Source organism: Onychostruthus taczanowskii, unplaced genomic scaffold, assembly GCF_017590055.1.
Source record: "Onychostruthus taczanowskii isolate IOZ18803 unplaced genomic scaffold, ASM1759005v1 scaffold44, whole genome shotgun sequence".
NCBI classification, from domain to species: Eukaryota; Metazoa; Chordata; class Aves; order Passeriformes; family Passeridae; genus Onychostruthus; species Onychostruthus taczanowskii.
In genome coordinates, this window is record NW_024501903.1 from 2,574,605 (window position 1) to 2,595,385 (window position 20,781).

The 20,781-nt window shown below is 40.5% G+C and overlaps 1 protein-coding gene across 1 annotated transcript in view; it reads right to left on the minus strand.

The window, feature by feature from the left end:
- The window catches only part of TENM4 (teneurin transmembrane protein 4), a 591,112-nt gene that overhangs the window by 334,944 nt on the left and 235,387 nt on the right, over nucleotides 1-20,781 (minus strand). Inside the window, exon 4 of the mRNA XM_041414180.1 lies at nucleotides 4,424-4,712. Within this exon, the coding sequence (XP_041270114.1) occupies nucleotides 4,424-4,646 (223 nt within the window). The 5' untranslated portion in view covers nucleotides 4,647-4,712. The remainder of the gene's footprint in view (nucleotides 1-4,423; nucleotides 4,713-20,781) is intronic.

Here is a 20,781-nt window from a genome sequence, read left to right on the forward strand (position 1 = left end):
AACGCATCAGCTGGGTTATTCTTTAACAGGGCACGGTGCTATATGTAGCACAAGTCAAGAGCGGAAGTGTTCATCCTCTACCTTCATGTGGGGCACAGCATCATCACAGTAACACACAGCAACATTATACCAATGATACCTTTCTTCTGTGGTCTTGCTCAGTGTGAGACCAAGAGACCACAGAATCATAGGATCATTAAGGTTTTAAGATCATCAAGTCCAACCATTACTCAGCACATCCAAGTCCACCATGAGACAATGTCTCTAAGCATCTCATATACACTTTTTTTTATAACAATTGAAGAGATGGTGATTCCTCCACTTCTGTAGGCAGCCTGTTCCAATCCTTGACTACTCTTCCACTGAAGAAATTTCCAATCTCCCCTAGTGTCACTCGAGGCCATTTCCTGTTGGGTTATTGCTTGTTACTTGGGAGAAGACAATAGTCCTCACCTCATGACAACCTCTTTTCAAACATGCCAAGACTAAAAAGCGGCTGGATTCCTGTTTCTGGAACCTGACAAAAACTCAGGGCATATTCAATGAAATCATCAAGTTTGAAAGCAAAAACGGATGTAGAAATGGTGCAATACTTTAGGAGAGGTAAAAAGCAATCTTCTTGTGAGAAAAGCAAAATAAGGCATGCAATGATCAAAAGTCCTACCATACACCTGACAACTTCCCTACAATAGGCAATTTGAGTGAGTTCTGCTCATTGAAATCCCTGAAATTACATATTGGGGATTTAAATTTCCTTTGGCGATTTCACTTTCCCCATGCTGACCACTCACACTTTGACTCACATTTAGCTATTCATTCTGATAGAGTCGCAGCAGAGGTTATTTGGCCGCAAATAGATGCAATTGTTTAGCTGACTAAAAATATGACCTGAAAAGTGACTCTTGACTCCATGTCTAGTTACCTGCAGAGCTTTGAAATCAGACTGAATTGATGTGAATAAGGCTTCAAATATTAGTACACTTTGTTTGGAAAGTTCCACAAAGAGGCAGGGGAGAGCAATTTTAATCCACACTTATTTATTAATGCATGCATTTACTTTTCAACCCTGAATATCTTGAAAAGATTTTGGCCACCCATGAGTGCCTTTAGCTGCACAGTGCATTTATACAGCTTAATGCACCCCTGCTTCTGTTATGCTATGCCTTGGATGGATTAAAGAACTGAGCAGTTTGCAGCTCAGGCATATTTCAACAAGATAAATCTGAATGCATGATCTCCAGGAAATTTCAGGCACAAACCTTCTTTTGAACACTGAAGTTCATAACTACTCATTATTGAAATCTGTTCATCAAGGCTGGATCTCAAGGTTGTATCCAAAACTGAATTACTATCTTCTCCTTTCTCAAGACCCCACAACTGTGTGGGTTTCCTATTTGTTGATGTCAAATATCATATGGTAGAAAATGTGTATCCAACAGAAATAGTCAGTTTTCTAATTTTTCCAGAGTATGGTTTCATACTTGTGGAAACATCCTAGCTTGTCCTTGAACCCTGATGACTGGGGAAGGTCTCTCATATTAGAGCACACATGCCTCAGATGACAGGTGGCCAAAAGTAGGTGCTATTTTACTACATTTTTTCATTCAGTTGACTTTATAGCTCACAGTGAACAGAGAGGAGATATCTGAATGCAAGGTAAATAGTGGGGCTAGACAACATTTTCATTTATAGGTCAGAGAAGGAGCTGCTTGATGGCAGGAGAAAATTCTGGTTCAGCTGGTTACGGATCTGCAGATGACAACACTCCAACTGCATAAAGGATTCATTAACTTCACACCTTTTTAATTGACCAAACAAGATTAAAGCTTTTAGACAGAGTGGACAGAAGAGGTTGCTTGGGGCTCACACCTCTGTCCGACCCTTGCTTGGGAAGCACAGTGCAAGCTTGTGGCCAAGTAATCCATTTAACATGATTACAAAGTGGTTTGAGAGATTGTCCTCCACATTCTCATGGCATAAGGAAGCAAATAAACTTGACCTAAGTTATAAATACTAGGAAGCAGTATCTCCCCAGAGACCTTGGTCTTCTCTTCTAGTTTTGACTTATGTATAAGTCAAAACTAGACTAAACCATCTAAACCATCCCTTATGGAGTACTGAAAAATATCTTTTGGTTTTCCTTGTGTGTTTGAGTGCTGATGCCTAGCTCCACCTTTGCCTGAAAGAAGCCACACTCAGCACCATCAGGCACATCAATGTGCAGCATGACCGATGCTCTCCAGCAACAGCAGCTCATAAATTATGAAAAATGACTGCTACAATTAACTCAAAATCAAATTTATTTGCAATAAACAGCAGCAGATGCATTGATTTTCATATTCTATGCTCACTGTTGCCTTTTAAGCTGGAAGAACTCAAGTCAATAAAAGGAGGATAATAAATATCCAAGACTTTTTAATTCAGATCTGGACTATTTTCTCCTGTGCTGACTTGCACATTTGCTGACACTCACTCTAGCTAAAACCATTTAAATGCTGACTTGTTTATTTACTGAATTTATTTGGTCAATTTGAAATGTTTCCCTCCTCTGCTTTCCAAACCAATGCAGGAGAGAAATTCACTTTGCCTTGTTGATGTCAAGCAGGCTAATAAGGCTTGGTTTCAGTTGGCCTGAAGCCAAGCAGCATCACAAAGAGAGGTCCATTCATGGCTTACTGCCAGTGGAAAATGTGGCACAGAAAGCCTGGGATAATTGTTAACACTCTTCAGGCCAGTTTTGGAACCTTCAGGATAAACTGGGAGAAAGCTTTAAGTTGAGCCATTTGTAAGAGTTATATCAGAAACAGAACTGGTGCTCTGACATGGTTAATCTTAACTTTTCAATGAATTTCAGCTACTTTGACCAATCATTTTTACTATTTCTCAGTACCTTCAAAATTTTCCTAGGGAAGCATGAGCTTGTATAGAAAATTTACACTCCCTGTCATCAGACTGGATTTTCAAGAAAAGTAATCCTTTGTGGACTTCTTAGGAGAAGTCCATAGATCTGCATGGCCTCATGGACCTCCAAGTTGAAAACCGCTGACCTGGACTAATTCACATCTATCCTGCATGGTGAATATATTGTATGAAGTAGGCAAATGCAATGACCTAAAAAGTTTCCTTTTCTTTATAATGCCATACATTCCTTAGAAGGGATGAAGTACTTCAGAGTTGCTAAGAGGGAAACTGCTTTCATCATATCACAGTGTTACTTACATCAGCTATTGGCCCTTTTGTTGATTATTGCCTGTTGCAGTTAGTCTGAAACTCAAACAACAAAGCCATATGCATGAAGCTACTTCAGCAAATAATTTTGCTTGTGTGTGCCTTGAAGATGGGTCTTGCACCAAAACCACACGTGCATGATTTTTGAGGAGAAATCAAGCAGCCCCCAAGTTTAATGAGTGTAATTATATGCATTCCTTTTGGGGAATCAGCTTCTCTAAATTGCAGAGGATGTGCTAAGAGTACTCTGGGTCAGCTAGTTTATGTCCATTTTCTGGAATGCTGCCTACTCTATTTGATTCACTTTACCATTTTATGCTTTTCTTGATGGACTTCTAGAAACAATTTATGTGAAGTCCTGGTTGGAATCTGAACTACATCTCTACAGAAAAATGAAGATGGGTCTTATAGTAGGGAACAGAAATCTACCTCATACAGGCAATAACAGCAGTGAAAACTGTAACTGCACTGGCTTCAGGGTATCTGGAATCTCTGTAAGAACTGTGGAGTCTGCGGTGACTCTTGAAACTTCACATCTTCACAGATACGGGGACTCAGATTACTAAATGGGCTCCTAAAGAGGTTCCTTAAAGTCCTAAAGAGGTTCCTTACTCCTTTAACATTGAAGCATGTCCCCAAGGTAACCCTAAAGCCTGCAGGCCATGTACAATGCCAAGAGGAGTCATTCTTGTGGAGCTCAGTTGTCTCCTTTCTTCCAGGGTTCTTGGGTTTTGCTGTAGACCAGATGGACAGTGTGGACAGTGACAACTCTCCACTTGCTGCCTCCTGCCTCAGCATCCTCATTGACTTCCTTCATGACAGAGCAAACATGTGACACAGTTCCTGAGCAGGCAGGAACATTCCATGCCATGTCAGTACAGTATGGCATGTGCACAGGGGATTCTAGTCTCATGGTGAGAAGTGGCAAAGTGCTGCTGCAGACAGAAAGACTAAGACGTAGAAAATGTGTCTTAGTAAGTGTAATGAACATGGGATATGGGTGCACCACTTAAGGACACTGGGCTGCACAGTATCTTGTACAATACAATGAAGGTGATCTCTGCTGCTCTCTTTAAATCTCTCTTACATCTTGCTTTTGGCCTCAGAGTCTTTCAAAGGTAGCCTCCCACCCAGCTCTGGCTCCCAGCTGATTCCCTCATGCTGCTTACAGCTGCATCTGCTGAGAAGCACCCACCTGCTCGGCAGAATTCATCAGTCTCCTGGTGCACCATGTCTTTGACCCGATTGTTGTAGGTCAGCCTGGAGTCTTGATCATAAGCCTTCAGGGTCTCGCTGGAGCTGTAGGACTTCTGGGGTGCTTTGCTGTCCTCACTCTCAGCTGAAGAGCTGGTGTAGCGGCGCTCAGTGTCGCGGCGCCGAGTCAGAGATCGATACGGCTTCCTTTCTTTTACATCCATGGCACCCTTGTCTGAATATTCAACATTAAAATAATGACGTCTGTGTGGCGGTCAGATTGGAATAACCTGAAAGAGAAAATTAAAAAATGTCATGCCTTTGGGCACTCAACGGCTAATTTGCCTTCTTTATACATTCTTACACTGCAGAAAAGGGATGTTACTTAATGGATTGCAGAAAAACCCTCTTAGAACAATTACCAATAAAAAATAAGTCTCAATTATGTGTGACTCATTTAATAATTGCCACTGCTAACAGGATACATATATGCAGCAACCTGCATCTGTCTGAACTAGGCATACACTTGGGAATTTGAAACTGATTGTGATATTGTGTGTCTTCTTTCAATAGGAAATGATTCAGACACCTTGAGGAGGCATGTATTCAACAGTCACCTAATCTCTTGGAAATCAGGTAATGCTGAAATGTCTGTATTTGGGCAACTGGAGGGCTTTGGAAAAATGCTGTCCTGTGGTTTTAAAAATATTTCCACAGATCACAAGGTTAGAATGTATGGCCAAAAGACTGAGATGGCATAAGAAGGCAAGTTTCGGGAAGGGAGAGGGAGAAAGGAAGAATGAAGGAGTGAGATGTGGATAGAAATTGCATAAAAATGTCTTCCTTTTCAGAGGGTTCATCTTTACTCAGCTGGAAATATATTAGACCTTAAGCAGAGCTGAGAAAGTGTAAATAAATGATAGTGTTCTGCTTCATGTAACAACATGGCCTGGGATTCATTTCTGTGGAAAAACCAATGTATATATGCACTGCAATACAAGCATACATATCTGCACACAGAGAAAACAGATATCAGAAATAAAACATATTAAAAGAATTTTTGTCAAATTAACTAATAAATGGTATTTTTACTTCAAGTTTATTAAATGTGACAGAAAACACAGAAAAAATAAAGGCAATTACTTCATCAAGATGGAAAAACATGGTTTTTAATATCTGAACTTGTTTATGAGGAAAAATAATGATAAAATACACAAACTAAACATAGAAAATCTGTAATTATGAGCTGAGCTTCTCAGAAACTGAATCCTCCTGACTGCTAAAGAACAGAAGTTGATTCTCTAAATGCCACTCCAGGATATTGTTGTTTACCATCAGCATTTAAAAACGGAAAGTGAAAGGTTCAGAAAGAACCTATCAGTTCTTGGTCTTTTTCACAGCAAATACATATGGAAATATATGGCAAAAACTGAATCACATTCAGCTGGCATTTCTTTCTTGAAAAGCTAAACCCTGAATGTACCAATGAAATCTTACTCGTCCGTGACTCAGTTCCCAGCCCTGCTTCAGATGCTGGAATTTCAGAGAATCATAGAATCCTAGAATGGTTTGGGTTGAAAGAAACCTTGAAGATCATTTAGTTCCAACCCCCTGCCATGGGCAGGAACAGCTTCCACTAGACCAGGTTGCTCAAAGCCCCATCCAGCCTGGCCTTGAGTACTGCCAGGGATGGGGAAGCCACAGCTCCTCTGTGCAACCTGTGACAGTGCCTCACCACCCTCACAGGGAAGAATTTCTTCCTAATACCTAATCTACACCTGCCTTCACACTGCTATGGTGCAGTAGTCGAGGATGGATGTGCTGTGAGCTTTGTAGGTCAGTTTAAAGGGATGTGGTGTAACCTAGCATTTGTGGGTTTTAAAACTGAGGGGTTTTAAACTAAGGATGTGTGAAGGATGGAAGACCCCTAGCACAGGTTCTGGTAACCTACAAATCACAATAGAAATGCTGAAGCCTGAAGACAACATTTTATTAATAATTTCTTGATTGAAAAGTTGTCTGGCACAAGCACAACTAAAAAAATACTGTTGAAGACAGACTGCAGGAGGAAGCAAGAACGACAGGAAGGCTGTGAGGTAAACTGGCAGCTGGGCAAAGAAGAAGCAGGGTTACACTCTTGGGACTCTTGTGGGGTCAAACCATGACACACTCCTATTTCTGCAATTCTGATTGTGCTAGAACTGCTGAAGGGTTTTGTCCCTTTAACCTCCAAAACCCACTTTGCAATGACAGGCCCCAAATCCAACATCTTGTATGGCTTCTGTAGCATTCTTCCTGGGAATTAAGGCACTACTATGACAAAAAAATAAAATAAAATTTTAAAAAATTCATTGTCTCCAGTCTATTCCAGAGACAGTGGCAGACCAAGTTCATACATTCTGTTTGTCAGCAAAATGCATAGAAACTATTGAACACTTAGGGAGGGAGAGCAGAAAGGAGGAGTGTCTTTAACAAGCTTTACCTAAGTCTTCCACAGAGATTTGAGCACCACTTTGTCTTCAAACATGTTTTTAAACCCACCAAACTCTTTGACTTAAATTCATTCAGGTAAATGCAATACAGTGAATGCAAATGGGATTACTCACTGGCCAAAACAGACATGTTAAATGTATTGCAGAGTAAGGGTACAAAACTAAGGACTGCATGTAGAAGCAATAGTGAAGGAGATTGCATTGAGCTATAGAACAATAGCAGCATGCAAGAGATCTACCAAATATTGGGAGATTTTTTGCTTTGAATCAAACATATTGGTGCTTTCACACCAGAAAGAAATAAAAGAAATAGAGCACCTGATTGCCTTTCAGTGCACTGCCATCTCCCCTTTTTTTAAAAATGCTTTTTTTGTCTTGAAAAATTGTCACTTTTTTTACACTTGGTATTGAATCTGTTTGTCTCCTTTATAGCATCTCTGTTTGAAAACCTTAGAAGGAGCAGGTTTGTTATAGTTTTGAATATAACACCTTAAAGCAGGCTCCTTCACAAAAGCCCAGTGTTGAGAGCTGCTAATGAACACTGAAATTGTGGTTTATTGTTATGGGGGATGAAGATAGCAGAATGTGAGTGAGAAGTGGTTACTCTTTAAGAAAGAAACGAGGAAAGGTAGTTTCTGTCTGCTCCCAAGCACTGTAGCAATTCCTGTCTAGGGCTGGTCCTTTAAAAACCCTCTAGCAGGAGAGTAACATGTGCCAAGGAAGCCTTTTTGCACTGCTAGAGCCACAAGGTACAAACAGGGTCTGTAATTACCATTAGTAACCTTGCAACTTAGGAAATGACAAAAAAACCATGAGGAAATTGACTGAATTCCCACCAGATGAAGGGTTTTCTTTTTGTAAGGAAAGGTGCTGAAAAACTGAAAATTCTCCTACAGTTCATCAAAAATAGCCCTGTAAATTTGCACCATCCATATGCACATTCCTCTGTAACAGTGTTCCTATTCCCAACTCATTCATGTCCTTATAAATTTAACTCTTCTCAACTTTTTTTTCTCTCTCTCCCTCACAACTTGGGTTGACTTTTCAAATAGAAAGGTTACCTCCATAAAACATAATGAAGATTTTTTTTAAGCTATTTTAAAAGACTGAAGTGTTGCATTTACCTGGCTTAAGTAAGTTTCCAGCACTTCTCAGTGGACATGCAGTTCTTGTCATCTCAGTTTTATGGTCCAATTCCCAGATGGTTTAGATACCTTACTTTCAATGGAATTGTGTTGTCAGAGAGTTTGCCTCATAGCTTTTCTGTGGTGGATTATTATTTTTCATCTGCTACTCCTTGTGTCTAGATTTTACTTTTGCTACAATTTCATCTTTGCCACCAACACCTCACATTTTTCCTGACTTCTCTGGCACATGACAAACACAAAGGATCACACTCGTCTCAGTTACATACTCAACCACCAGTTTCTTTCCGTCTTTAGTTCATGATTGCTCCTCATAATTTTAAAAGCTCCCATAAACTTGCTGGACTGGATGTAAGAAACCAGGCTTTCTAATACAGACCTTTCCATCTCTGTGTTCATTCTCCCTCTATAACAGCACAAAACCCTTCTGCTCTGAATCATTTATATTTGGAAAGGGCGTTCTTGTCCTATAATACAGTGTTTCTAGTTCTGTTTGTTTCTTTCATCATACTGCTGTCTGCATAACATATAAATTTTCACTTTTTTTTCCTTTTTTAAATTTTTACTTTAAGGCCAATTAGCTGCAATAGCCATTCCTATTTTTGGCAGCCCTCTGTGTATGGGGGTCCAATCCCAGCTGGACCACAAACTGGTCTGGAGTGCAGCTCACAACAAAAGCATCCTTCTGTCTTTACTTATTCTACTCAGAAAAATCCCACTGACCACAGAAAGGGTTACTTGGAAGTAAAAGCCTGTAAAATCAGATTCCTTGATATAGTTATGTTTCTCAGAAGTGTGGGACTCTTCTCACATCCCTGCATACATGTCAGGGAGTGGAGCAAAAAAATCAGCTTTCTGGTTCTGGTGCAGTAGTGCAGCAAATGTAATGCTTACTTGCAGCACTTTTTATTTTGCTTTTGCTTTGGTTGGCTCCCAAGCAATCCTTTTTATGATGTTTCATCCTTTATATCTCTCCTCCTCATTCTCAGTTCTGTTGGTTTTTGTTGCTCTTTGGAGCTTTGATTAACCACACCAGCTTTGTGCTGCAGAATCGCACTCAATGAATGGCAAGGGGTATGATTTATTTTCTGAGTCACTGCTCAAAAGAGAAACTTGCATCAATCAAAAACCAAACAAGGGAGTGTGACACCACAAAGCGATATGCTGGGAGGAGCTTATAGCAAAAAGGACAGGTGGTCTTTGATAGCTGACTTACATTGCAGGTCACTAATCACAGAGATTAGCAGCAAGGTGATAGACAGCGCCTGTTCTGGGAGGCAGCATGTCATATCATCCAATTTTCTGTCAAAATGTGAGGGTTTAAACAGTACAGATAGCTTTATGTACTCCCCATATAGTTATGGCAACAGGGTGATGAGAAAGCTAGAAGAGTGAAATATCTTGTCTGCAAGAAAACGTGAGCATGAGCTGTGGTGGGTTGATTCCACGTCCACCTTTGTGCTGAAGGAAGCAAAAGGACTACTTTTCACTTCTCATTTGTTTTCCTCTGCAAAACTGCCTATGCAGAAATGGCATTATTTTACTTGGTTTTTTTCTTCTTGAACTCAATCTCATTTCACTGCTTAGGGAAATATTTTTCCCTGTTTTTTATTGCTGCTGCCCCTTGTAGAATGAGCACAGCCATAGGATGCTGAGCAGCAAGCTTAATTTTATATTCCCTCCTTTGGGCTCCACAAATCGAATCATTAACTAAGACCTAAAGCTGGTAAGTACTGAGCAAATATCCTTTCTTTCACTTTATAGACTAAGAGATGAGCTACGGGAAGTCAAAAGGAATTGCTTAAGGTGGTACAAGAAGAAAACAACACAACTGAGGGCAGCAACTTGATCTCCAAGGCTGAGTCTGATACTGAGCCCTGGATTTTTTGAGAACCAAGTCACATAATCATAATGAAATAATTAATTTAAAAAACTGTGGCCAATGCATGCCTGAAATCTTTGTTGGAGAACAGTAGCATGAACCTCAGGTATTATTAACAAGATGCTCTTTCATGTTCAATAGTGTCCTTCAGCTAGAAGGACTGTGGAGCATGGACAATTGCAGTTGTATCTGACCTATGAAATCCCATGCTGAGTGATAAAAACCACACTCAGAGTCAAAAGGGAGACAGATTTTCACCTTGTATATGAATCTTCTCAAAGACACCAACAGTTGCTGGAGGCAAACCAGCAATGTTATTTGGGAAATTAGCTCCAACTCAGGATCCTATGCTGCAACCAAAGAAGTTGTGAGTTCAGATGATTAAATGACCTTGTGTCTTTGATTATTAATATCCTACACCAAATTAAGTAATCACCTGGTATTTTACATTCTATTTGGAAGAAGACAGTCCACTGTGACAGTCCTATCACTTCCCTGAGGACGCAAATGCCTTGTTCAAGTCTCCTTATTGTGATTTCATAGGCTCATGGAAAGACTTGGGTTGGAGGGAACTTTAAAGATCATCTAGTTCCAACCTCACTGCTACAGGCAGGGATGCTATGCACTAGTTCAGGTTGTTTAGAGCCCCATCCAACCTGACCTTGAAAAAACTTGGCCTTTACACAAAGTACTGAACCTGAGAAATATTATTTGGTCATTTTTATTTGTCAAAAATTGTCTAAGATATTGCCTCCCATTCTACCTCATCTAAAGCACAAACCTGGCATAAATGTAGTGGTGAATATTCTTTCTGATGCATTCAGCAAATACATCAGCATGTACTCAGGGGTTATTAAAATCAAATTTATATTGCCTGGTGATCAGAGTCAGCAATGATCTGATCTTAGCAAATACACTACTGTGGCTTAAACAGTGTGATGCCATTTACCGTGTTTCTGGGAGATTCTTCTATAACATAAAGGATTCCTGTGTTTTTTATTAAACCTGAAGCTTCAGATTTATAACAGAGGTTCAAATCCCATGAGATCTTCATAGGAAATAAATTAAGCTATAGGTATATGTATAACATCCTCTCACATTTTTGACAAAGACTTAGGAAAGAAGCAGGCACAAGAGAGGAGGAGAATGAAGAGTTGAATTAATACTGCTTGGCTTCAATCCAGTACTCAAACAAAGTAACAAAACCTCCCTTTTCTGGTCTCAACCACTAAACCTTTCTTCCACTGGTAAGATACTTGCTAGACAGTTGGTAATGCCTTGTCCAAAAGATGTGGTTTGTGACCTCTTCATGAATAAATTTAAAACTGCATTAAGCTGGAGGGCCAGGAAAGCTTGAACCAGTAGTGATACGAAAACATGGAGGAGGCTGGAATGCAATTATCTCAATTATTTCTGGCTTGCAACTCCCTAAGTCTTCTGTCATGGGCTGGAACATTTAACCTGTGTTAGTGGAAGATTTTAGGGCCCGAAGTTAAAAATTCTTTTGAATCATTTTTGACAAGTATAAGCAGTCTGCAGCTGCAGCCATTAGAACCCTACTCTGGCTTATGCCAAAATCAAAATTGCTTTGGAAAAAATCTTAACTTTTATACTGAAATTTTCATTATGAGTCTATTAGCCATTCTTGGATGAAGTGGGTTTTCTTCAGAACCTCAGTTTAATTGGGAGTGCATAATGGTATTTAAATATTAAATGCTGAAAGACACAGCCTGACCATGTACACTCTTTTATGGTCAGCCTACAAATTTTTCGTAACTGTCTTTGTCAGACTCTAGGTTTGGGTGTATGATGTGCCACACATTCAAACCCCATGTGAAACCAGTACATTTATCAGCAAATCTTAAGAGTGACAAAGAACTGGTGACATAAAATGCTGGTAGTCACTGAAATTATTCCCATTCTTTCTCCATCACCCACATTTTGCTAATTTGGGCTCTTACCTGGGATACAGGAAGCTAAAATTTATGTCCTGAGTCAGGACGAAGTTTTGAATGTGTCTCAAGCCTCCTAGGTGAAAGCCCTTGGCATAGCCTTTCTCAGTCTGTTTGGGAGAATTTTTCCTTTTTTTTTTTTTCCAGAAAAGAAAAACATAGCCTGGGCGTTTGTTTTTTGCTTGTTTGTTTTTAAACAAAAGAAAAAATTTGATAATTTCTAGTCACAGAACTGTAGAATGGATTCTATGACAACAAGTAAGATTTGTGCCTCACAGAACTGTAGAATGGATTCTATGACAACAAGTAAGATGTCTTTGTGCCGGAAGGGACCTTAAAGATCACCTACTTTTAATTCCCTGCTGTGGACAGGGACATCTTTCACTAGACCAGGTTACTCGAAACCCTTTCCAACCTGAGCACTTCCAGGGATGGGGCACCCACAATTCCCCTGGGCACCCTGTGCCAGTGTCTCATCTCTTAGACAGTAAGAAAAAGCTGGTACAGGACTCACTCAGGATGTTAAGCCTTATACCCATTCCTGGGTAAGCTCTGTGTCTAATTCTCAATGTTCTGTTGTGGCCTAAAAGAAGCCTTTGTAATTAAATTGTGACTCAAATGAAAATGTAACAACAATCCCAAGACAGTTCCCATGCACACCTTATGCCATTCAATCTCTTTATTACACAATTAGGTAAGTAAATTCCCATGCTTAGATACACTAGCTCGGTATCCCTACTTTCCTGTCAATAAATTGAACAAGGAAACTATCCATCTTTATTACCCCTGTATGGATTGGTTGCAGTCAGTTTGGAAGAGAGGAAGGGGATAGCGGTTGTGAACAGTGATTTAGGAATCAAGGTCGGTCTTTCCCTTCTATCCACTTCAGCAAATTTCTCTGCAGGACCACTGGGTGTGACAGTCCCTCATGAATCTGTCCTCTGCGAGTTTGCCTAACCCCACTTGACTCTAAATACTTTTGGCCTTCACCACATCCTGTGTGCAGTGCCCCAGTGAGACTGTGCGTGGTGTGAAGAAGTACTTTTCTCATTTGAAGTTACTGTTTATGGTCTTTTTCCTGGGAATATTGATGAGCCCTCAGAATTTTCAATAAGAAAAGAGGTCTTGAACTTATATCCCCTCTTAGATGTATCTTTCTGATATTACACATTTTTTTCTGAAAAGATCTGAATGGAGGCTGGGACTCTTTTAGGAAAGAAAGCATGTCTGCCTTTTCTGCCTGCAGCCACCACCCTGTATCCATATTCCTCAGTAAAGGTATCACGTCGATGTGCACCTCCTCTTTGAAACAGAGTTCAGAGCATCCTCTGATCTACACCTTTCAGATGCAGCCTGGGGTTTGAGCAGCTCACAGGGTGACAGCTGGAATGGAAGGAGACCTGCAGTATAAAACTTGCAAGATCTGAATTTTTTTTCTCCTTTTTGTTGTTGGCTTGATTGTGAAAACAATAGAAAAGTAGTTTTGGACAGCACTGGTTTTCACTACTACCACTGAATAGCAGGGAATGCCATGGGCTCAACTGAATTTGGAGGAATATGCTTAGAATTATACTCATAAAGTATTTCCAGGGACAAATTTATTTTGTATCTGCCTATTTATTAAAACTAATTCTATAGACTGCAGCACAATAAGATGAAAAACTTCCTGCAGCAGGGGGAAGTTCTCGCCTAATAAGGCAGGACACACAGAGTAGGGAAAAAGTATGACCAACCCTCTTCTACAGGGAAAGGCAACTATCTTATCCAGTTACTTGAATTCATGTAAGTAACCCAGGAAACTCCTGCAGGATTAGTCACAAGGTAAACCTGTCCTTGTCTTACTACAGAATCACGTGTAAAAATGTCCCTGCTCTTGTCACAGATGCTGTGGTACTGGGTAATCTCTCCTTGCCTTCCATTAACAGGGGGAGAAACCAACCTGCTTTCTTGTTCTGATAAAATTCCCTAAAGGGTTGAACTTCAAACTAAGTTTATCAAAATATGAATTATCTGTAAAAAAAATACTGCAAGGGCTCATGAATTGATTCATTTTAGGACTTCTCTGTGAGATAATCAGAGTGCATTGAGAGATGCTAGGGATTGATTAATCGGTGTAACCCCTACTGTGTCCAGAGCTTCACTTTCAATAGCACAATAAGCTTATGCAGTAGGAAGTGTTATTTTTCTTAAGTACAATGTCTATTGGGAAAAAAAAGAGAGAGGTAAAAATAGTAAATTTGGAATAGGAAGTGTTTGGGGTTATTTTCTGAAACAAAGGGCCCCTTCATTGAAATAACAAGGAGGGGTATCACCTCTAGGAAGAGGACTTAGACCTGATTGCTGGGTTGCATCTTAGCGCTGCATGTACAGGGATATGGAGAAAAGGCTCTAGTGAGACCTTACAGCACCTTCCAGCGCCTGAAGGGGCTACAAGAGAGCTAGAGAGGGTAATTTGACAAGGGCATGGAATGATAGGACAAGGGGTAATGACTTTAGACAGACAGAGGGTAGGATTAGATTGGATAGAAGGAAGAAATTCTTCTCTGTGAGGGTGGTGGTGAGACATGGGCACGGGTTGCCCAGAGAAGCTGTGGCTGCCCCATCCCTGACAGCATTCAAAGCCAGGTTGGGGCTTTGAGCAACCTGGTTTGGCAGAAGGTGTCTCTGCTCATTAGACGATCTTTAAGGTCCCTTTCAACCCAAATCCTTCATGATTCTATGATTCAATGACCTTCCAAAACAGACATCAATACACTCTTCCAGATGTACAAATGCCACTTGACTGAAAGGTGCATTAAGGAGGGATCTTATTAAGGTAATGACAACTGATACTGTAGTTCAGGTAAATAAATCAAACATTACATTTATTCTATTCTTGCAAAATGCTGCTCTTCTACTTGTCCAAAGCTAACAGAGTAACAGTAGGGTTTATTTTTACTTTATTTATTTATTTATTTTTTTAAACACATAGCGAAAACTCAGATTTCTTACTGATTCAGCCTTCAAGGAAGTCCATTTTCATCTCTCCCATGTTACAGGCAGAACAGACAGACAGAAAGGAGGTGACCTGACCAAATAATGCAGGAAGTCAGTGGCACAGACTACACAAACCCCAGCTCCTGTTTGCACATCAGAAGCCTGTTTACTGGAGTTCTATTTCTGTGCCAGTAATAATGAAATTCAATCATTTTTCAGTTGATTATATACTGGATAAGAGATTAAGTCGTTTATCCAAGTCCAAACTGGAAAATAAATTCTGCATAGTTGGTATTAAGATCATTAGCTTAGTAACTAAGTCATGAATTTTCTGGTTTGCCATAGGAAAATATCTTGTATTTGACTTTCTGTGGCAAAACAGAACAACTTATTAAATCTTTCTCATAAGAACAAGTTTTGATAACATTTAACAAAATTAGCTGAAAGGCCCACTCTTTTGCTGAAGAAAAGCTTTGCTGCTATGCAAAAAAGACATTGTGGGAAGAAAAGGAAAAAAGCAGATGAAGGAGCCCAGGAGGGGAGAAAGCAATTGAAGATGTAAATGGCTCTTCTTAGTCATACCTTTAATGACTAGATAGACCAAAGATTCGAAGTAATTGAACTAGCTCTCAGTCAACAAAAGATCCAAGTAGATTGCACAACAGTAGGATTACATTAGTTTACACTAAACCAAGAGTAATTAGTATTTGAGCAGTGCTTAAAAAGCAGAAAATGCTACATAAATGTTAACTATTACTATTTGTTTCAAATCGATGCAACAAACACAATCTTTTATATGCCTTAGGAAGTAAAAGACAATAAAGCAAAACTCAGTAACAGCCTCCATAATTTGGCTGAGACCTATCAGATCACACTTGAGAAAACACATGGAGCCTTATTCAATGGCTGTCTCTGAATCCTGAGCGTTTAATGTGAGTCTGAGGTGTCTGTCTATCTCTGGAAAGCCTGTATGCTGGGAAATTATATAAAAACAACAAAACCTACCCAAAGCATGAAGGTTGCCAGCTCCACCAGTGTAAAAAGAATAGAGTATTTAAGAGACGGAGACCATGGGTTTCAGTAGCAAGTAAACCATCTTCACTTTGGGCCAAGCAACAGTTGCTGAGATGAAGAGATAGTTATGTCTACTGCAGAGAAGCAAGAGCAAGGCTCTGGGAAATGGCACCAGTTTCTCTTGTGCCCTGCTGTACCACTAATTTATTGTGTGATCCTGGATAAGGCATTTAACCTTTTGGGCCCATTTTATGAGAAACAGATATAACCATTCTCCAGCTGTTTCACAGCCAAGTAGAAGGTCTTTTTGGATGCTTTTAAGCATGTCATTTCAATAAATAATTTATGAGACATATCACTATTAAGAAGATGTCTGTGAGAGTCTAGGAGTCTAACAAGAAACTTATGAGGTGAGATCATACAGTTTCAGGATGGATTCTGGGCTATAACATGCTAATGATTTGCAAAGATTATTAGGCTTGTTGGAATCATGGACATAAAAGAACCCTAAAGTAAAATGCTTATCTACTTTTTTGCAATAAATTTTCTACCAATTTCCTTCCTACCTTGGCAAACTCTTGCAGAGAAGAATGATAAATAGCAGAGGTCTAACCACTTCGTAAGTTTTAAAAATCGCAAGGGATAATTCAATTACAAAAAGTAATTTGTATGAAAGAAATATTTTGCCAGGATATGAGCTAATAAAAACCTATATTTAAGCTCACAATTTCCAAGGCAGTATACAAATGTTAATTTATTAGCAATTATGTCTGTAAAGGAAGCAGTACAGATGGAGACAGAGGAGACAGCAACATCCTCAGTCATATGCTCCTGAAGCCAAATGTCTCACTGTACATATCATTGCCCAAGTGAAGCTGGATCAATGCTTGCATCTGTTGGATGCAGAAATCTGCAGGAAATCCAATTGCCAAGAATCCTTTAAACATAAGTTTGTTTTCACCAAAGTGCAGGCTCCTGGGTTTGAAAATGTCAACCTCAGTAGAGGAATGGTTCCCTGTTTCAATGTTTCTGATGACAAACCCTACTTGAGACGTTCCCTCCTGCTAGGGCTCAGCCACCCTGCTGCTTCCTGCCTCCCTGGAGATACTGATGCAGCTGTTCATAAAACCACACCATAAGCAGATCAGGAAAATTGTCTGGAAATTAAAAGAAAAGAGCCCTTATCTGCCAAATGCTTACCTTTTTATTTTTGTAGCCTACCCCAACTTTATTTGAGTGATATTAATATCAATCTGGTTTTATATGGGCATTTAACTATTAGATGCAAGGCTCAGGCAAGAGGAAATACAAAGGGGTAGGAAGGAAAACAGATTGAGTTACTCTTTTCTATCATCTAAGCTGGCAGATGGAGCTGTTTGCACTTTAGGTCATGCATGCAATAACTTGCCTGACCTAAAAATCTGTATTTCTAACTAGTTTTCAAGCAATAGAACTGGAGGGTTCTAATAACCATTCTAGAACGTCTTTTCCAGCACTAGCGCCTACCATCCATGGGCAGATGTGCATTTTTTTCATGGAAGGTGCCTTGCCATGCTGAAACCCCAGGGGGTTTCAGGGGTTTCCATGTCCACAGCTCATCTATTCCTCCTCCTTGCTTACAGAGCAAAGTTTCTCTGCCCTTAATTGGAATTTCTGTTGCGACTTTATTCTCTCTTCCATATCTTTATTACACTGCTTTCAATAAGAGCTATATCTTAAGGTACGCCACAAATCACTAGTTTTATCCCTATATTTCTAACCAATGAGGAGTGAATCCGTTGTGTCATCTCCTGACTGGCATTGAGTTTTACACCACCATGGTTTTTGCGAACTGTGCATCTGATCCAAAGTCCTTTAAACTACTTAGAAGTATTTTCCATTCATTTCACTCAGGGAGTAAAATGGAGCTTTATAAGCTCAGCTCTCTGTACAAAACCTTTTAATGTGCACTTTCATGGTATGGGCTGCACTGCATCATATTTCAGTCTCCAAAAGTGTCAGCGCTGAGGACAAAAAGGAATGAAATTAAGAAATTGGAGTCTTTTGAAAATCTCCTTCTCAGGGTGAGCCAAAATGAAACTACGAAGAAACATGTAAGAGAGCACATTGGCAATTTTCTCAGATGCAACCAGTGACCTTGGGAGCTGCTGATTTGCCCCCATGGACCCTTGAGGGGGCCTGGGTTTGATGGAGCAGGTTTTTCTCCAAAATTACGCTCCTTTCTGACATAATAAGCATAGTGCCTGTTATGATTAAGGCATTTTAAAAATTTTCTTTCTATAATTATACATAGCTGGGGTCTGGGGCAGTCCAGCCTTCAATCTGTCAATAAACACGTTTAGTGCCGAGTTGGGTCATTAGGCTTACAAACAGGTTGAACCTAAACACTGGGGTTTTTAAGCTGATTTCTTGGGTAGGTAAAGAGATATTTATATTTTCATTTAGTTTGAGTGATACCAGCACCTGCCACTTGCTCTAAACAGAGCAGTTAACCCATAAAAACTCCCTCTGTCAGCTCCCGTTGATGAAAAGCAAAGCAGATAAATTAATGGCTCCCCTGAGAGGAGAGAACCAAGAAGGCTCATGTAAACAAACACCTCACAAAATAAAACTGTATTAATGGGATGGAAATGAAAGAGAAAATGCCTCTCCCCATCCTTGATAGGCACAGCAGGCTGGAGGCAAACACTCACAATGAAGCTAAAGGTGGGGAACACACACCAGGCTCTTTGGGGTTCACTCTGTGGCCATTAGTGCAGATGGAAATATTTCAGTCCAGCTGACACCACTGGCAGCTTTTTTGGAGCATCTGACTTTGTAAATGTGACCCTTGCCCCTCCATGCTAGCATGGACACAAGGTCCTCCTGCTGGGAGTTGCACCCTGCAAACAGTAATTAAAAGTGAAAAGAGGTGAAATATGTGTTTCTTTTAAAAATCTGGTTTGCTCTTAGGGAAATTTAGAGGATGATCCATGCTCCTTCGCTTTTTCGCCCACTTGAGGGTGGGCTCAGTATCTTCAGCTGCTCTGTCTCAAATGTTGCTGGGGGCATGGTGCTGTGACATAAACTGAAGAACATTCAAGTACTTCCTCTGTGAAGGGATACTGTTAGGACACTTAGATAGCAGAGACTCATAGAATGGTTTGGGCTGGAAGGGAGCTTAAGATTAGCCAGTTCCAGCCCCCCTGCCATGGGTGTAGACACCTTCCACTGGAGGATGATGGGAGGTGGCAGTCTTTAAAAAAACCAAATGAGCAGGTCGGTTGATCAGGGGATAAATCTAATTAAGATAATTTTTCCCCTCCCATCTCTATGACCTTCCTCTGTCAAATATGTTTTTCCCTTTTTCCCTGAAATGGGAAATTGGATTTTAGTTTCTTTTCATGTAACTGCTTTGGAGTGGTCCTGGGTACTACAACGCTTGTGCACCTCACAGTCCTCCAAGGCAGAGGAATGTTTGCACAGACAAAAAAATTAAAGCAAAGACCTCTTCCCTATCTCACCCTGGCTGGTCATCTTTACCCACGCACGTCTCCTTCCTTGAGATAATACTAGCAGCTGTGTGACTTTCATCCGGCATGAAATGCTTGCGGAAATTAAAATAAATCAAAAGTGTTTTTGCAGACCAGGGATCCAGGGATCCAATCTGGTTCCTACTGCTACATGGTGGGACTGGGTGTAGGGCAGCCAGAATCTGTTGCTGGCCAAAGCTACAGCTTAAGAAAGGATTTATAAAAGACAGTAATGCTATGCTTAGGGTAAAGGCAGGTCCCACATCTGTGTCATCCTGCTGTCCTGTTCAAGATGGCAATATAACTCCAGTCTGCTCTGCATACCCAGAGGCTGCATCATCTGGACAGAGGATGTGAAGATTTTTGCCAGACTGGAGGATTTTAAGTGCCTGGAAAGTGGAGGAGAAGCCCATAGCTGAACTTTCTCAACTAAGCTGAGCTTCTGTTAGGCTACAAATTGTAATTTGGTGAAGGACGTGTGTAAGGAGGAATGAGTACAGCATAAAAGCAAGGAGCTGCAAGTGGAATTCTTATTCACATGTGTTTTAACTCCTACCCTGGCATTTCTTATTGCCTGTGTATTGGCTTGGACCAGAGCCAGGGAGTCAAACAATGTTCTCTGCATAATTATATGCTTAATGGAAAGAAGCAGAGGTCCCATGGCCTGGATTTGGAGAGGAGTGTTTCCTAAATAGTTGCCTCTGAAGCAGAGCTGGGAAAGAACATGCCAAAGTCATGTGAGAAGGGACAGTGGAAGGGCACTGTCCACAGAAGGAGCATATGGTCTGGGGGCTACACTCTGCAGCCGACTCTTAAATCAGTCAATGCCTTCTCTGGCACTTCCTCAGATGGTAAATCAAGAGCAAGCAGTTGCACCAAGTGGTCATTGTGGCCTGCTAAGGAGCAGGTAGCTGCAGCTCTGAAAGCACATGACATGAGCGATGCCAAAAACACAGTCCAGGAGTGTGACAAGAGGTGATGTGGCTGTACTTGTGGTGACATGGAGTATTTCCTTTCCAGACTGGTTTTCCACATCACCCTTTCTTCTAGAGGTTAATGGTCTTATAAGGGCAGCAGCAATAAATAAATGTGCCTAACCTGGAGCATCATTAGTGTAAAGCCCAGCATTACATAACTATTTATTAACTTTGCATAAACTGGGTTGGCACATGGATGGAAGCATGAGCCTCCTTCCACCTTCCATTCCACTGTCTCTGCTGTGACAAGGGCAGGAAAGCAGCTGGGCTTGAGCATATTTTAAGCTCCTGATTTTATGCTGCTGTGCAGAGCTGCTCTCAACATGAGGCCTCGGCATAAATGTAAAGGGAAGGGGCGATAGGATCACAGACAGGCACCGTCAAGATCCTGGCCCAAGGCAAACATGCC